A 15774-nucleotide genomic window follows, 5' to 3' on the forward strand; every position below is an offset into this window, starting at 1 on the left:
AACAGGACAAAGGTGACTGAGGACTGTGTCAGGGACAGGGCTCACTTACAGAGGGAGGCAAGAGCCCCGAGGTGACCCACGTGAATTCAACAATGGAGCACAAAACCATGAAAACAGGATCCAGGCAGAAAAGGGATCCAGAAAGAGGAACTGGAACTCCAGGAGAGGAAGACTGAGCTACGAGGCCAGGCTGGAGACAGAGCCGACCACGTAGCAAAGCCTTGCCAAGGGCCAGCATGGAGGCTCCTTCCTGAGGGAGGGCCTGGGGGACACATTGCCGGGGCCTGGGACCTTCCCGGTCAGTCTCCCCACAATCCCCCACAGCATCCCGAGACCTCAGCGGTGGCACATGCCTGGGGACGGCCAGTCTGTGCAGGCAGCAGGCCCTGGTCCTTCTCTGGGGCCAGAGAGGAAGTACCCGGCCCAGCACCGTCCTCGCAACACTACCACCAGAAGCTAAGACTACTGAGCCTTCTCACTTTCAAGAGCTCTCACACCAAAATAAAACTCAGGAACATGCTGTCCTGCAGAAGTGCCGATGGGCGGGGGGAGGCCAGAAGGACTTACTACAGGGTGGGACCCGGGAGCAAGGGACCCCAGGCCATTCCAGAGCACAGGAGGGGTGGGCAGAAGCTAAGGATGTGGGAAGTAAAGCATGGGGGTGGACGTCCTTGTCTGCCCCTCCCCCTCCCAATCAATGTTCATCTGTTTTGAGGAGCAGGTTCCTCTGGGGGAGCCTGGGGGCTCCATTACCAACAGATTCCACTCAGGCAGAGGAGACACCACTTTCTCGGCTCTTAGGTGCCAGTGGCAGGCCCCACCTGGGTCCAAGTAGCGGGGAGGCAAGAGTCACGCTTCCACCATGGCTAGCTATGAGAAATCGCCCTGGCCATCATGTACTAAGGAACAGCAGCTGCCGGAAGCCCCGCGGGGCTGTCCTGCTCCTCCAGCCAGTATACGCCACAGTGCAAGAGGCCCCGGCTGGCTTGAGACGGCTCACACAGGACCCTGAGTCCCAATCCCCCACAGCATGGTGCCTCCAAGGTCCACCTTCCCCACCACCACCCCAGGAGGCTGCCAGAGGAGGGAAAGACCTGCGGTGAACACGGATGACTCCCAGCATCAGGGGGCTTGACCCTGTCCTGCAAGGACCCCATACCACAGGCCTCTGGAAGGCGGCTGGTCTCAGCTTCGGCAGGACTTGCCCACCAAAAAGAAAAGCATGTGGTCCCCTCCCCTGCTGGCATGGGGCACACCTGAGCACCAACTCTGAGCTGGCAGCCCCTATTTGAAATCAGGACCCAACCAAGCAGATTCAAAGACCACAGCACAGCCACTCCCAGGGGCACAGGCAGCGGAGTTCCAAAAACCTCTCCATGGAAACGCGAAGCGCCCCAAGCCCCAGATGCAAGTCCTACAGGAGCTCCGCCAAATTTCACAAGTCCAGCTCAGACCATAAAAGGGGCATTAACAAGCACACAGGAGGCCCATACTTCCCGCCAGCACCCACGGTGAGTGTCCTCAAGCCCTCGGCGGGAACTGAGAGCAGGCAGATGACAGCTGAGCTGAAAAGGGACAAGAACATGAGCAATGGGAAATTACCTCCGACTGAAACAAACACACTCAAGTTCTGGAGAGAAGTGAAGGTGGCCTTCCCTAGGCTCCTGGATACCCAGGGAGGGTCACTGAGGCTCTTCTGGGAACCCAGAGTGCAGCCCCAGAGACATGCCAGAGTGAGCTTAGCCTGGACAGAGCATATCCAGGAAAGAGCGGACTCACAGGTTCTGCCTTGACTCTCACCTAGTTTTACACCTCAGCCAGGCAACAGCCCTGACCAGCTCCAGCAAGAAGCATCAACCATTGTCTGTGCAGAAGAGCCTGGACAGCCAATCCCAGGGAGAGGGCACCAAGGGAGGTGGCAGGACTGACCATGTGTGCTGGGCCACTTCACAGCGTGTACCCCTATCCTCCTGAGGTGTGTCCAGAGGAAGCACCCAAGAGGGGCAACAAAGCTTCTGAGGCCAAGGAGCTGCAGGACCTGTCCCTTGCCGGGCCTGCACTCCTCCTCTGCCACCTCTGGAGCAGGGAGCTGAGTCCCCAGCATGATGTCCACACACTGTGCACTGGGTCCTCTCACTTCTAAACAGCCCCAGAAGGAAGGCCCTGGGGCCCCAATTTCCAGAGAGGAGCTGAGACCCACAGATGAAGTAGCTAGCCCAAGGTGACCCACCATCTGCAGCAGGGAAGCCACACTTGGAGCTGGGATGGAGGGACCCGAGGGGGAGACTTCCAGGCCACCACCACCCACAGAAAGTGAAAGTGCCAGAGAGCTGGGATTCCAGAACAAAGAGCGAAGGGGGACACTGGGCCAGCGGCCCCCTCCTCAGTCCCCCAAAGACCACTGTCCTTCCTCAGGTGACCCCAGGGGAGGTCTGGCTTGTCCAAGGTCGGGCAGAGGCACAGCTGGGATCCCAGCCTGGACTTATCTGTGGCCCGGGTCCAGGAGTGAGGGAAGGCAGGACAACGGGTAAGAAGCACTCTGGCATGCCACCACCCAGGGGTCCGCACCCCCTTCCCACCCACCAGGTGCCACCAGGGGCCTGCACCCCCCCCCACACACACACACACCCGCGTTTCCATGGCTACCTCCAACAGCTCTGCCCCTCCTCCCCGGTCCCAGCCAGAGTTGAGAGAGAAAAGTGGCTTCCGGTGCCCCTGGCCCGGGTGCCCACGGGCCAGCCACGCTGGGGAGCCTGGGTCCCGGCCCTGGCAGGCCCTGCGCCGGCCGCCGGGCCTGGGGCGAGGGGATCTGCAGGCAGGGGACCCCGGGAAAGGAGCCGAGGGAGAGTGGCGGCCAGGGCGGCAGCCTGCGCCCCGCCTGGGGGGGGGGGGGCCTGCGCGGCCCGGTCACCCCTCCTGCTGGGCCGCCCCGCCAGCCACCGCCCGCCCCAGGCCGCTGAGCGCGGCAGACCGGCGGGAGGCCCGGCCTCGGTCTTTGTCCGGCGGCAGGTGCGGTCGCGCTCACCCGGGCTGGGGCAGTCGGGCTCCGCGCCCTCGGGAACCCCCGGCGCCTCCGCCAGCCCGGCCGCCTCGTCCACGCCGCCGTCGGCGCGCGCCTCCACGGGCACCACGGTGAAGTTGGTGGGCATGGCGCCGCTGCCCTGCGCGCTCCGGCCGGGCGCAGCCGCCGCTCTGCCGCCGGGACTTGGGCGCAGGGGCGGGGTCCGTCCGGCCCGCCCCGCCCCGCCCCGGCCGCACGTGACCTCACCTGCCCGCCCCCGCGGGCCGCGGAAAAGTTTGCCGGCTGCCGGGCTGCTCCACAGCCGGCCCGCGATCCCGCTGCCCGCGCCCGCTGCCCACCCCCACGGGCGGCTCCCCCGCCCGCGCCGCAGGCCACGCCCGCCTCTAGGCCGAGACCCACGCTGGCGAGACCGACCCCTCCCGCTTCGGACCTGGTCAGGCCCCTGGCCTGGCTCGGGGCCCTCCCAGCCTGCCAGAGCAAGGGATCCTGGGTTAGCCCTGGGGCCGGGGTCCTCTGGAGCTTGCCCGCCCCCGCGCCCTGTTAAGATACTCCGGAGAGGGATGTGACCGGGAGGGATGTGACCGGGACCGCCCCCGTGCCCCAGATTCATTGTGTCTGCGGCGGGAATGCCCTGCGACCCCGCCCTAAGGGACCCTTGCTCCGTGTTCTGGGGATACAGCTTCCTTCATCTCTTCCCGCCTTGATCTAAAGAAGCTCCACGAAAAGGAACCCCGGGCTCCCGACCCCCAGGTCACACCACTGGCCTTCCCCTGCCGGCACCTGGCCGATTTTTCAGTGAATGACTGGTGGAGAAGTGGGAACAACCAGATGCCCGACAGTAGAGGATTGGTCTAACATGCCACGCGCTCGGGTGCGAGGAAGCGCCCCAGAGACGATTAGGCTGGGTAGCACGAGTGCAGCAGGGTGGCCAGAGGCTGCACTGGGAAGCACCTGTTTGGTGGGGAGCTGTTGGGTGCACCAGAGGCAGCTGCCAAGCTAGCAGCTGTCCAGGGCGTGGGAGTTACAGGGCTCTGCATTGTGTTCTCTCTGATGCCCAAACAATAGAAAATAAACTCAGAAAAGTCGTCTCTAGGAAAAGGCCAGGGTAACAGCCCTTCTGCATCCAGCAGGTCCCCTGCCTAGCACCAGCCTCTGCAGAGGCACAGTGCAGTGGCCTGGGCCACATGCCCATTCCCACTGTCTGTCAGGAGCCCCTGGAGTCCAGTGGGAGTTAGGTGAGGGTCGGCTGGACAGAAAATGGAAAGAACCATAAGATGCCACTGAAGCTGACTTTTCTAGATGACCTGGTGCTGAGGGCCCTGCAACAGAAGCGCCCCTGAATCTGTGGTCAGATCTGCCCTGGGTCACCAGACAAGGGCTCCCTAGTGCAGCACTGACCACCTTCTCCCAGCTACCCAAAGCTATTCTTTTATTTTTTTTTCAAAAACAAGAATTTCATGATTTATTATGTATTTTACAAAGAACTAGAAAGAAGAGAGAGATTTGAAGTTTCCCAGTAGAGAGAGATGAGAAGTGATTCAGGAGGAGGAAAGGCTAATTGCCCTGATTTATCATCACATGGAATGTTAAGAACTATCCTTGCACCCTACCTGTGTCCAACCATGCAGGTCAGTTTACAATAAAAATGAAGAATAAATGAAAGCAGAAAGGGGTGGACAGACCCTCCCAGCAGGAGAGCTGTGGGGACAGGAGGAACCTTTGGCTGCCCTGCAAGACCTGGACTCCAACTGAGGAGGCCTGCTGGGGGTGGGAGCCTCCTGCCTAAGGCCAGGTGGTCTCCTGGGGCCCTGTGACAGCCACATCTGCTGCAGCTCAGGGGCCCAGCAGACAGGTGCAGCAGAGGCCCACGCCCGCCCTCCCAGCAGGGACAAGGCATCCTGCTCTCTGAAGTTAGTTGACTGTGGACTCTAAAATCTGGCCTGCGCTCTGCAGAGCTGACGTCACCAGAGAAACCAGCAGATGAAGAGTGGGCCTCACCAAGGTACTAAGCAGACAGTACTGTCCCCAAGTACCCCAGTGGGGTTGGGGACTATGAAGGTCACCACTGGGACAGGTGATGGAATGTGGGGTTCACAGTACTATCACTGTACATTAGGGTGGGTGTAGAATTTTTCCAAGTAGAATAATTGCATAACTCCAGGTAAATGGCCCTTATTTCAGTGTAGCCAGTGACTGGGTCCTGAAAACACTGGTCTCCGGGTGCACCCTGCTCTGCAGGCAGCTCTCCTGGGCCTGCAGGACCCTCACTGGGGCGGATACCTAACCTGCTGCAATTGGGGCCCCGTAGATCCACCTGGCCAGAGGCCTCCAGGTGGGTCCCTGAGTAGGGATCAAATCCCCAAGCCAGAGGCAGGAAGTAGAATCTGGACACAGAGGGCAGATCCCTGCCTGCTGACCTTGTCAGGGCTTTACTGTGCATTTGAGAAGAATGGCCAGGGAGCCTCCTCCCACTAAGCCAGCCCCACTGCTGCCCTCCTTAGCGGGCCCTGGTCAGGCTTCCCCCACCCCGCAGGCCTCTGGCCTTCTCTCCAGTCCTTGTTCAAGTGATTTAAATTTTTGCACTGAGACTCGTATCACAGCAGGACATTCGTAAATCGGGGGCAAACTGAAGGCATCTCATTTCTTTTAGTGTCGGCCACCCAAACACTGTCACCTCTGGTGCTGTTCTTGTCTTTCTCCGTCCTGCAGTGCCAAGGATGGAACCCAGGACCTCAGGCAAGCTAAGCAAACGCTCTACCACTGGGCTGCAGCAGTCACTTTTCTCTCTCTCTCTCTCTTTTTTTTTTCCCCTAAGTTACTACTTTTGGAATAAGTCCTGGACAAAGGTCTGCTGTCAGCTGGGGAGGCCACACCAGACCGAGTCCAAGGGGCTCACCTGGGTGCAGGGCTGCAGGAAAGGGAGGAAGGCCTAGGGCCTGAGATGGGAACTGTGGGACATAGCAAAAGTGCCATCAGGCTCAGAGGGAAGTGCCCAGGAGCCCTTGGAATGCAGGAAACCCCCATGAACCTTTGAAATGCAAAGCAATCATCAGCAAGCAAAGCAGCCCACCTTGTGTCCTTAGCCTGTGCCCCTGGCAGCCCCTGCCCCTGCCTGCCAGAGGTAGGTAGCATGAGGCCGGGGGCAAAAGGGTTGAGAGTTCCAGACCAGCCTCAGCAACTCAGCAAGGCCGTGTTTCAAAGTGAAAAAAGGGCTGGGGGTATGGTTCGCAGTCCCCAGCAATCCAACTACAAAGGCTGGGGAAACTGTGGCCTGTGGGCTCTGCCCAGGCTCACCTTGGCCAGGCCTGAGCCGTGACCACATGGAGGGTTGCTCCCTCCTCTGTGGGTGCTGCTGTCCCCTGAATGTGACATTTTACTTTTCCCCAAAAATGCCTCTTCAGAGACAGCCACATTCTCCCTCCAATGTGTCCCACTGGTGCAGGCTGAAACTCTTCTTTGTCACATGTCATAAATCTCACTTGTCCTAAGTCAGGTTCCCCCCTCTCTGGGAAGGGACACTTTATGCTTGGAATACAGCCCTTGCTGCTCTGCCACTGAGACTTATTATGGCTGGGGGTGGGGAGTGGGGGGGGGGACACCTTGTGCATTCTAGGCAAGCGCTCTACCACCTGAGCCACATCCCCAGCTCTGCAGCTGACTGTTAAAATGGACACTTTCTCCTCCTCTCTCCTGCTCCTCCCTAATCTCTCCCCTCCCTAATCTCAGGGGAAACTCATTACCTTTCTTCCCCATCCCAGGCAGAGTTACCTGTCCCTGAGCACACGCCCACCACAGGAATGAAGGCACCAGTCTTGGGGATGGCACCAGAAGATTCAGAAATGACTGTCTCCCAAATTAACAGGTGGATCACACTCCAACAGAGAGCACGGGAATGTCGTCCTTGAGTCGCCGTTTAACTGCCCCTGGTCCTGCTGAGGGGCAGAGTCACAGCCTCTGGCACAGGAGTCCCCTGTGTCTCTATTAGTTTATTGCTAACAAAACAATAAACCATGTCCTTGTTACTGGATTGGCACCAGAGACTAGGACGAAGGTTTCGCAAGAGTCACGCAGGCAGTCAAGGGCCTGGGGCAGGCACTGCAGGCAGCTCCCACACCTCATCTCCACCCTCCCACCCCAGCAGGGACCTGGGCTGGGCCCCACCCTTCTCTGGAAGGCCGCCTTCAGGGAGCAGGCCGGCAACACGCCCTGGGCCTCCGGTGCCCTGTGGAGAGTTCCTGGAATGGGTGAGATGGGGCCTGGACAAGGCCCTGAAGGGCAGGCTGGGGCCACTGACCTCCGGTAGGCCACCTGCTCCCGTTGCTGCCCCTCTCCTGGCATAGCACACTCGGACCACTGCCCAGCACGTCTCCAGTATACCTCTTTGTGGCTAGGGTCAACTATGGCCTTTCCACCCAGTGGACATGTAAAGCCCCGTCCTCATCCTTGAGGCCCATCCAGACAAGGTCTTGGGAGAAAGGAGAGCTGTTTCGTCGCTAACAAAAGAGAAACACAGGGGGCTCCTGTCCCAGAGGAGGCTGTGACTGCCCATCAAGGGAACAGGGGGCTGTTGTAGAGGTGATTCCGGGAAAATGGGATCAGTGAGGACAGATTAGGGAGAAGGTGAGGGAAAAGAAGATCAGGGAGGAGGGGGTCAGAAGATCATGGAGAAGAAGGTTGGAAACACCTGTAAGTTTCACAGCCACAGGGGACACAGTGAACCCCTTCAGCCTCTGGATGCTCCTGGGCAGAGGGAGGCGGCCCACCCTGTGGGCTCCACGGGAGGGCCCAGGCTTGCTGCACTCCCTCAGGAGCAGGGCTGCGGGACCCTCGGTGGCCTCCACGCTCCTCCCAGCAATCAGCTGGCAGGGGAGGGCCATTAAAACGGCACCCTCTGTACCCGCCGGCTGTTGAGGGCGGAGAAGCAGACACAGGAGCACAGGGCGCCTCCGCGCTGTGACCAGCAAGGCCTGAGCTGGATCTGCAGAGCCACAAGGAAAAGCCAGAACTGGAGGAAGAGGCCACGCCCCGAAGGACCCTCCACAGGGGACTCGTGCAGTCGGCTGCTCCCCAGGTCCCACGGGCCAGTCAGGGATGGCCAGGGTCGGGGCAGCTCCCTGCAGCCAGCCGAGTGCGTGCTGCGAGGGTGCTGAGCCCGTGGATGCCCTGAACCAGCAGGGCCTCCCCCAAGTGCAGCTGCCCTAGAACACTGTGAGGCAGGGGCCCTGGACACTGAGGCACCTCTCAGTCATGGCCCAGAAATCCCACCCCAGCGGAGGCGGAGACACCAGGACACTTGGCAGCCCAAGCCGGATCCGCCCCACTGGGACAGTGTCACCAGCAGGGCAGCCGCGAGCAGAACAGAGGGAGCCTTCAGCAGGGCCCACACAGAGGTGCAAGCAGGGCCACAGCCACTCACAGCGGGGACTCCCTCACGGCCCACTGAGGGGTGGCACTGTCCACCACAGCACAGAGAAGGGGACCTAGCTAGCAAGGGCAGCAGCTCCACGGTGGGTGCCAGGGCAGGCCAGGGCGATGCTTGGACCTGGGCAGGGAGCTCTTGGGACATGCTTGCAGGAACGGACTGCCCTTGCTGGGAGGAGAGGGCGGGTGCAGCCTGGGAAATGGTGGTGCTCAGCCTGTGCCCTCCAGGGCACTGCCTGCCTGGCGCCCTCACCTGGCCCTGCACCACCTCCCGCACATCCCATGAGCCCTCGCTTTCCTGGTGACGAGATCTGGGTTGTTCCTGACACCCACCACTGTCAACCGGAAGGGGCGAGTAGCTGATATTGGTTAAGTCACAAAGCCAACAAGGTGCCTGTCAGGGCCTGGAGTTCCCCACACAGCCGGGAACCTTCCCCAGCCCAGTAAGTATCTGCCTCCGAGGCCGTCACCAAGTCTGCCAGGGCCGCACCTGCTCCCTGCATAGCTCGCAGCCTCGCTGGCCAGGGTGGAGGCCAGTATCCACACCCGAGTGTCCTGCTCCCCCATTCCAGCCCCGAGCCCTCTGGCTTACCAACCCAGCAGCACTCACCTGCGGCGACGCTGCTCCGAGCCCCTTGTGAGCACCACTCAACTAATCATGGAAGAGAAAACGGCAAGCACCTGTAGGCACAGTAATATGCTTCACTGACCAGCCCCCAGCTCAGTCCTGCACGCAGCACAGCTCCATGCTGGGCACACAAGTGGGGCCCCAGGACCAGGGCTCCATCTGGACTCAGGACCTGTGGGGGTGGCCCTGGCCTCCCCACTCCTGAGCCTTGTCCGCAGGCCTGAGGTCAAGCAGGCAGCCAGACCTGCTGGGATGGCGTCCCCACCTCCATCTGGACATCCTCCCGACTGCGTTTCTCGGATAATTAAATCTGCGTTGAACCACCCATTCTCTCCAAAGGGGGCCTGACCCCTGGATGAGTGGCCCTCTGGCCCTGGGGAAGCCAGAACCGCCTGCTCGCAGGGCTGTGGGAGGGAGGAGCCAGGCCAGGGGACCGTTCCAAACCTACTGAGGGTCAGACCGCTGGCCAGCGTCCACTGCACGGCGTAGATGGCCCAGCACTGTGCTGCAGCCCCTGGGGGGTGGCCATGGACACTGGTCCCAGTGCCGCCTCAGGTGGTTGCTGAGGAAGGTCCACTCACTTGGACTCTGTTTCCCTTTTTTCAGTTTCATTGTTTCTTTTTAAAAATCAGTGCCCAGGGGCTGGGCTGGGGCTCAGCAGTAGAGCGCTGGCCTTGCATGTGTGGTCACTGGGCTCCATCCTCAGCACCACATAAATAAATAAATAAAATGAAGGTGTTGTGTTCCCTACAACTAAAAATTTTTAAAATCAGTGCTCGTCATCATACATAACAGTGGAACTTGTCACTAGGTATTTGCGCATGACATGACCACAAGATTTAGTCAGTCCCATTCCCAGTACCTCCCTTTCCCTTCCGTCTTTCCTGATGTCCCGGAACACCTCCCCGAGAGAAGCCTGTGTCTCAACAAGGCCATGCATACAGGTGGAAGGGAAATCCATCCCAACAGCTGCATAAACCCAGCACAGAATCCAATAAAACACGGAAAACCTGGAAACACGACAGCCCCCAAGGTTCATGACTGCCAGCAACTGACTTCAAGGTACAGAAACTGACAATAGCCGATAAAGCACGATTATTAAAGTGATCTGTGAATTCCAAGACAGCACAGAAAAACAACTAGTGAATTAAGTCCGCACAGGATCTGAACGAGGAGTTCAGTGAAGAGGTAGAGATACTGAAAAGGAACTGAACAGAAACCTTGCAAATGAAGGACACAACAAATCAAGTTAGATGTTCAGCTGACAGCAGAAGACAGAATCTCAGAGTGGAGGACAAAGGGCCAGGAGGTAGGAGAACCCTGGGACAAGGCCAAGAGACCAGACTTCAGAATCACAGGAATCAAAGAGGATGGTGAGATGCAAAATTTATCTGTTTAATGGCAGTAAATATAAATGACATGAAATTTGCAAGAAACTTGGGGAAATGGTTAAGAAATCTTCGCCACTCCAGAGTGGACAGTTGTTGGCATGGCCCTGACACCCAGGGTCCCAGCCCCTACCATCCAGCTGCACAGAGCTTCGTCTGCCCGTTGCCATCTCTCCCCCACCTTCTAGGCCAGAGCCCTCCGCCTGCCTTCATCCCCGTGAATGTGACAACTCCGGGGCCTCACAAGAGTGGACTTGGACAGCATCTGTCCCTTCCTGGCTGGCCTGCTCTCCAGGACATGTCCCCGAGGCCTGTCATGCGGCAGGACGGTCAGAGTGACCTTCCCTGTCGATCGATGCCCATCTTCCATATGCACACTCACCCGCTGAGGGACGCTGGGTTGTTTCCACACCAGGGCTGTGTGAGTGCTTCCCCCACCTGGGGTGATGGCGGGATGATCCCCAAGGGACTGCCTTTGTAGAGAACCCCCCACACAACTGGTCTGGGAGGGATGGGCATGCAGCAGGGGCTCTGCCTGCGGGGGCTGGGGGGGACTGTCCCCGCTCCCCGCCCAGGGGCTCCTCCCGCACCCTCCGCGATCCGTAATGTGGGCCAGCACTGTCAGACAAAGCCCTTCCTGACCATTTAAATTAACCAGCTGCCCCTGTCCAGAGATAATCAGGCCCCGTCCAGTGCCCCGGCATGATCTCTGTCCTATTATTACCCCAGCACAGATAAAGTGGCACACTTCTGTGCCAAAGGTCACTCCGCCTGCTGTGGGCAGGCAGGGTCAGGGGGCTTTCAGAATCCCTTGGGGGAGGGGGTTCTGGGACCCACCCAGCTCTCACACCCCCGTGTGCAGGGCAGAGGTCCTGCAGGGACCCCAGCCCAGAGGAGGGGACTCGGGAGCCACTTGGTCCTGGCACCTGTAGGGTAGCCCTCGAAGCCCAAGGTGCTGACACCCAGGATCCCAGCAGAAGGACCCCAGATAGTGAGGAGCATCACCTACCCAGACCCTGCACCCTGAGGCGCAGCTGCTCAGCCAGGCAACAGGGCCAGCTCAGGACGCGGGCACCAGGGTTGGCGGCCTGCTGCTCGCAGCTTCACGTCCTTTCCTGTGCCTGGGGCCAGTGGGCATGCGGTCGGCCACCGACACCAACAACTCAGCTGTAGGTGCTTCTGCCAGGTGCTGTCCAAGCCGGCTTCCCACATCCTCAAGTTCCAAACCTAAAATTTTGCTTGAAAAAACTAAGGAAAATCAGGTTTTTAAACACTTTCTCCTATCATTCTGTTCTGAGTAGAGGGACGGGAGCAGGTTGCCTCGCTGTGGCTGAGTTGGAGACTCTGGGGGGGTCAGTCACCTTATTCCAACCTTGAACATTTGGCTTGGATCCCAGGAGAGCAGTTGGATGAACACAGCTAAATCCACGGCTATTGACGGAGAAGTACTGGGGTGCAAATGCTGCAAGCCGTTGCTTTCTATTTCCTCAGGGCGATGAGTTAAAAATACAGCTTAAAATGGCCTTGATGTCCGCTGAAGTCACCCACAGCATGTGCTGCTCACGGCTCGGACCCACGACACCAGGCAGACCTGCCCACCACGCAAACCTGCCCCTCCTCGGAGACAGGCTCCAGTCACAAAGGCCCTGAGAGCGCAAAGGCCCTGAGTGCTGAGAGTTTCCAGAGAAGAATCTCCTTCCCCAGCAGGGACAGGCAGGGTGTGGCTCAGAGGCAGAGCACTTGCCCCAGGCAACAGAGTCTGGTTCCAGCCCAGCACAACCGCAAAAAGAAACAAACCCCGGCCCAGGGGCTGCCTGCCTGCCACGCTCTGCCTGGAGGAGCAAAGGCACAACGGGCAGGAAGGCAGGAGCCCTAAGCTACAGGGAGACGCAGCAGGAAGCCCTGGGTGCTGCTGGCACTGACCAGCCTCCCAGGGCTCCCTGGAGGGCGACTGTGGACGTCCACAGGCTGGAGGGCAGGCTGCACGCTCCACCGTGAAGAACCTGCCTGTTTGCCTTGCGAGACTGGTGTGTTGACTCTGACTTGAACATGACACAAGGCACCCCATTAACGTGGCCGGGTCTGTGTTCCTAGGTATCAGTTTAATGGACGTAATTAAAAATAAACAGACAAAAACAGGTTTGTGACTCTAGCTCTGGCCACAGCAGAGTTCCTGCCTGAGATTGTCTCAGAGGGCAGAGTCCAGACAAGAGTGGAAAGATACTGGCAAAGCCCACAAAGGAGACAGCTGCCAACCTGCATTCCCACCCCCCACACGCTCATTCAAGACAAAGGCAAAGAGTCAGCGAGGTGGCGCCCATCTCAGTGGCTCAGGAGGCTGAGGCAGGAGGATCTCGAGTTCAAAGCCAGCCTCCGCAAAAGCGAGGCACTAAGCAACTCAGTGAGAGCCTGTCTCTAAATAAAACACAACATAGGGCTGGGGACGTGCTCACTGGTTGAGTGCCCCTGAGTTCAATCCCTGGTACCCCACTCCCAGTGGGGGTGGGGGAGGCAAAATCAAGTCATTTCCAGACAAACACGGCGGCGGGGGTGGGGGGGAGAGTATATCCCAAGCACCCAATATCTGCGCCCAGCCTGCAGACAGGACTGAAACTACAGCCCAGGAGCACTCAGGAGCTCTGGGATGCTCACCTGCCTCACACATCGTGGAAGTCCTACTTACAGCTGACCTGAGCAAGTCAGGCTTCTGTTCGCACAAACGCTGGGGCCACAACTCTGAGAATATAGAATGTATGTCAATAAAGAATACACCCTTAACCCAAAGTAGGAGAGAGGGAGGATGGCCCCAGCAGGTTACAGCCCCAAATCATGCACCCTGGCAGCAGCCCCAACACAGCCAACCCATGCGCTAAGAGAAAAGTGCTTCCCTGGGAGCTCCGGAGCTGGCAGCGCTGCTAACACAGGTGCAAAACTCAGCCCCTGGTGGAGTCGGAGGAGCTGGGACGGCACAGAGCAGCAGGGACCCAGCTCACAGAAGCCTGTGGTGGCACCTGGCACCACAGCTCTCACCTCCAGCAGCCCAGAACCAAGGGGCCATTCCAGCCGGTTGCCAGGAAGTGGTAACGGAGAACACGGTCTCTGGCATGAGGAATGGGGCCGAAAATCAGCAACACCTCCAAGAACCCAGGCTAGAGGAGCCATCTAGAGCCACACCAGAGTGGACACGCAGCCTATGAAGACCCTCCCCTAGTGCCTCAGGCCCAGGATGGGGAGATCTTGAGGGCGCAGCACGATGGCCCAGGCCTTGCCAGCCTTGTTCTGCAACTGAAAGTGCAGTGAAGCCGGCCACCCCTGTCATCCCGCGACTCAGGAGTCAGCAGGAGGATCACAAGTTCGTCGTCAGCCTGGGCAACAAGATACAAAGAGGCTCCGGGTGTAGCTCACCGGCAGAGCGCTCTGGGTTCAGTGCCAGTACTGGGAAACAAAGGGAAAGGAGCGGGTGGAATGGTGTCTAACTGGCGGGAAACAATGTGTCTGTCTAGAGCCGGTGGGGCTGGCCCAGGAGAGGAGCCACTGCAGGTGTTCCAGCAGAGGGGCGCCAGGCCCAGGGAAGAAGGCCACCTGTGTCCACAGCCTTCCCGCCCACTGTGCCCGCTCCTCCTCTCCCACACCGGGCCCTGTATATGCCCTCATATGGCCTCCCCATCTCCTCAAGTTTCCAGCCCCGAATGAGCCGGCCTCCTTTGCAGGGCCAAGCGGACCATCTTGGGTCTTGGGTCTTTGTTTGGCAGCCCTGGAGATAAACCCAGGGTGCTCTATGGCTGTGCCACACCCCCCACCTTCACTTTTTAATCTAAATTGCCCGGGCTGGCCTGGATTTGGGGACGGAGAATTCTTTTTCTTTTTTGGTGCTGAAGATTGAACCCAGGGGTGCTTAACCACGGAGCCCCATCCCCAGTCCTTTTCATATTTTATCTAGAGACAAGGTCTTGCTCAGTTGCTTAGGGCCTCGCTAAGATGCTGAGCCTGGCTTTGAACTTACGATCCTCTGCTTGGAGACAATTTTTTAAGCAGAAGGAATGTCACTCCACTGTGTGCCATCAGAGCCATCCTGTCACCAGGGCACTGAAGCCAAAGCTCAAGGAGGCACGGTGCAGGTGCAGGTAGCATGGCGAGCATGTGGCGCTATCTGCATGACTGCAGCGGGACATGGGCCTGTGCCGAGTGCTCACATGGGGCATCCTAGACCTGCCACACAAGGACCAGACCCTGTAGGTGGCTCAGAGTCCTGCACTTAAACTTGACCCTCCTCAGGTGAGGAAGTGTCGGTGGAAGAGGGGTCACCACGCTGGCCAGGAGCCACAGGGGCCACCTGGGTTCTCTGGGGCCATGAGAAGAGCCCTAGTGCGTGGTGCGGGAGCAGGACTCTGCCACCACTCTGGCTGCAGAAAGCAGACTCCCAGGCTTCTCCTGGGACCGGCACAAGTGTGCACATGCACACCCACGACTGCCCCTGCTGCCTGCCTGCACAGGGAAGGCTCCTGTCACCCTGGCAGCCCGCGGCTCCCTGCCCTCTGCCCGCACCCGGCTTTCCCTCCCTCTCCAGGGCACAGGCAGGCTGCTGGCGCAGGGCCAGGGGTGACCTCCAAGATAGAAGCCATGACCTTGGGCCCTTCTCAGAGCCCACGCACTCCTGCACCCAGGGCCTGCTCAGGACACTTCTTCAACGGGCCTCCCATGGCCACTGCTGCTGGCCCCTCTGTCTATCCTCATGGGCCAGCCGGGCAGCAAGGAGCAGCCTCACACTCCAGGTGAAAGCCCCACCCACTCCCCCTCGAGTGGAGAGTGTCCTGGGACCTCAGCTCAAGGTGTAGGGACCAGCAGGCTCCATCCTGAGGCCCAGTCTCCAGGGGACCTGAGAACCTTCAGGACTTCTCCTGGTGAAGGGGCAGAGGCGGTGCCAGACTCTCCTGTCCCCTCTGCCCTCCCTGTGATGTACAATTCAACTAGGAAGTCACTGGTGTGCCCAGGAGTAGGGGGACGTGACCCCAGGTGCCCAGCTGGCATCGACACCTCCACCAGCAGTGCGTGGGCACCTCCAGCTTCCTGAGCACCACAGAAGGCTCAGGAGCCACCCATGGCTCCAGGAGGAGCTGCAGCCGGGCTCTGCTGGAGGGTGACCTCTGGACAGGATTGGACAGGAAGGAAATCTAAGATACAAGCCGAGATTACATTCAGCAAGGCCGAGCCCTGGGGGCAAAGGGAACCCCCGAGCCTCCTCCTCTGCCCCCCACGCTGGCCTGAGCAGTGAACATCTGCACTCTGAGACTCACTCTTCCAATCAGGGGACGCAG

General features: G+C 59.4%; 1 protein-coding gene and 1 long non-coding RNA gene across 7 annotated transcripts in view; one reads left to right on the top strand and one right to left on the bottom strand.

Moving 5' to 3' along the window:
* Positions 1-15774, bottom strand: part of Slc12a7 (solute carrier family 12 member 7) — a 72915-nt gene that overhangs the window by 44441 nt on the left and 12700 nt on the right. For 3 of the 6 annotated variants that reach the window (XM_078018602.1, XM_078018599.1, XM_078018598.1), the window contains exon 1: positions 3269-3647. The exons of 1 other annotated variant lie outside the window; for it this stretch is intronic. In XM_078018602.1, the coding sequence (XP_077874728.1) occupies positions 3269-3632 (364 nt within the window). In that variant the 5' untranslated portion in view covers positions 3633-3647. Of the gene's footprint in view, positions 1-3025; positions 3219-3268; positions 3648-15774 lie in introns of those variants that run through there. 2 more of the 6 variants (XM_078018604.1, XM_078018605.1) reach the window with 2 other exon arrangements.
* LOC144365903 (uncharacterized) lies at positions 3760-7049 on the top strand. Its single transcript, XR_013424632.1, has 3 exons — positions 3760-5024; positions 5673-5758; positions 6781-7049. It is a non-coding gene; the product is annotated as an uncharacterized LOC144365903 (long non-coding RNA).

This window comes from Ictidomys tridecemlineatus, chromosome 1 (assembly GCF_052094955.1).
Source record: "Ictidomys tridecemlineatus isolate mIctTri1 chromosome 1, mIctTri1.hap1, whole genome shotgun sequence".
Lineage (NCBI taxonomy): Eukaryota > Metazoa > Chordata > Mammalia > Rodentia > Sciuridae > Ictidomys > Ictidomys tridecemlineatus.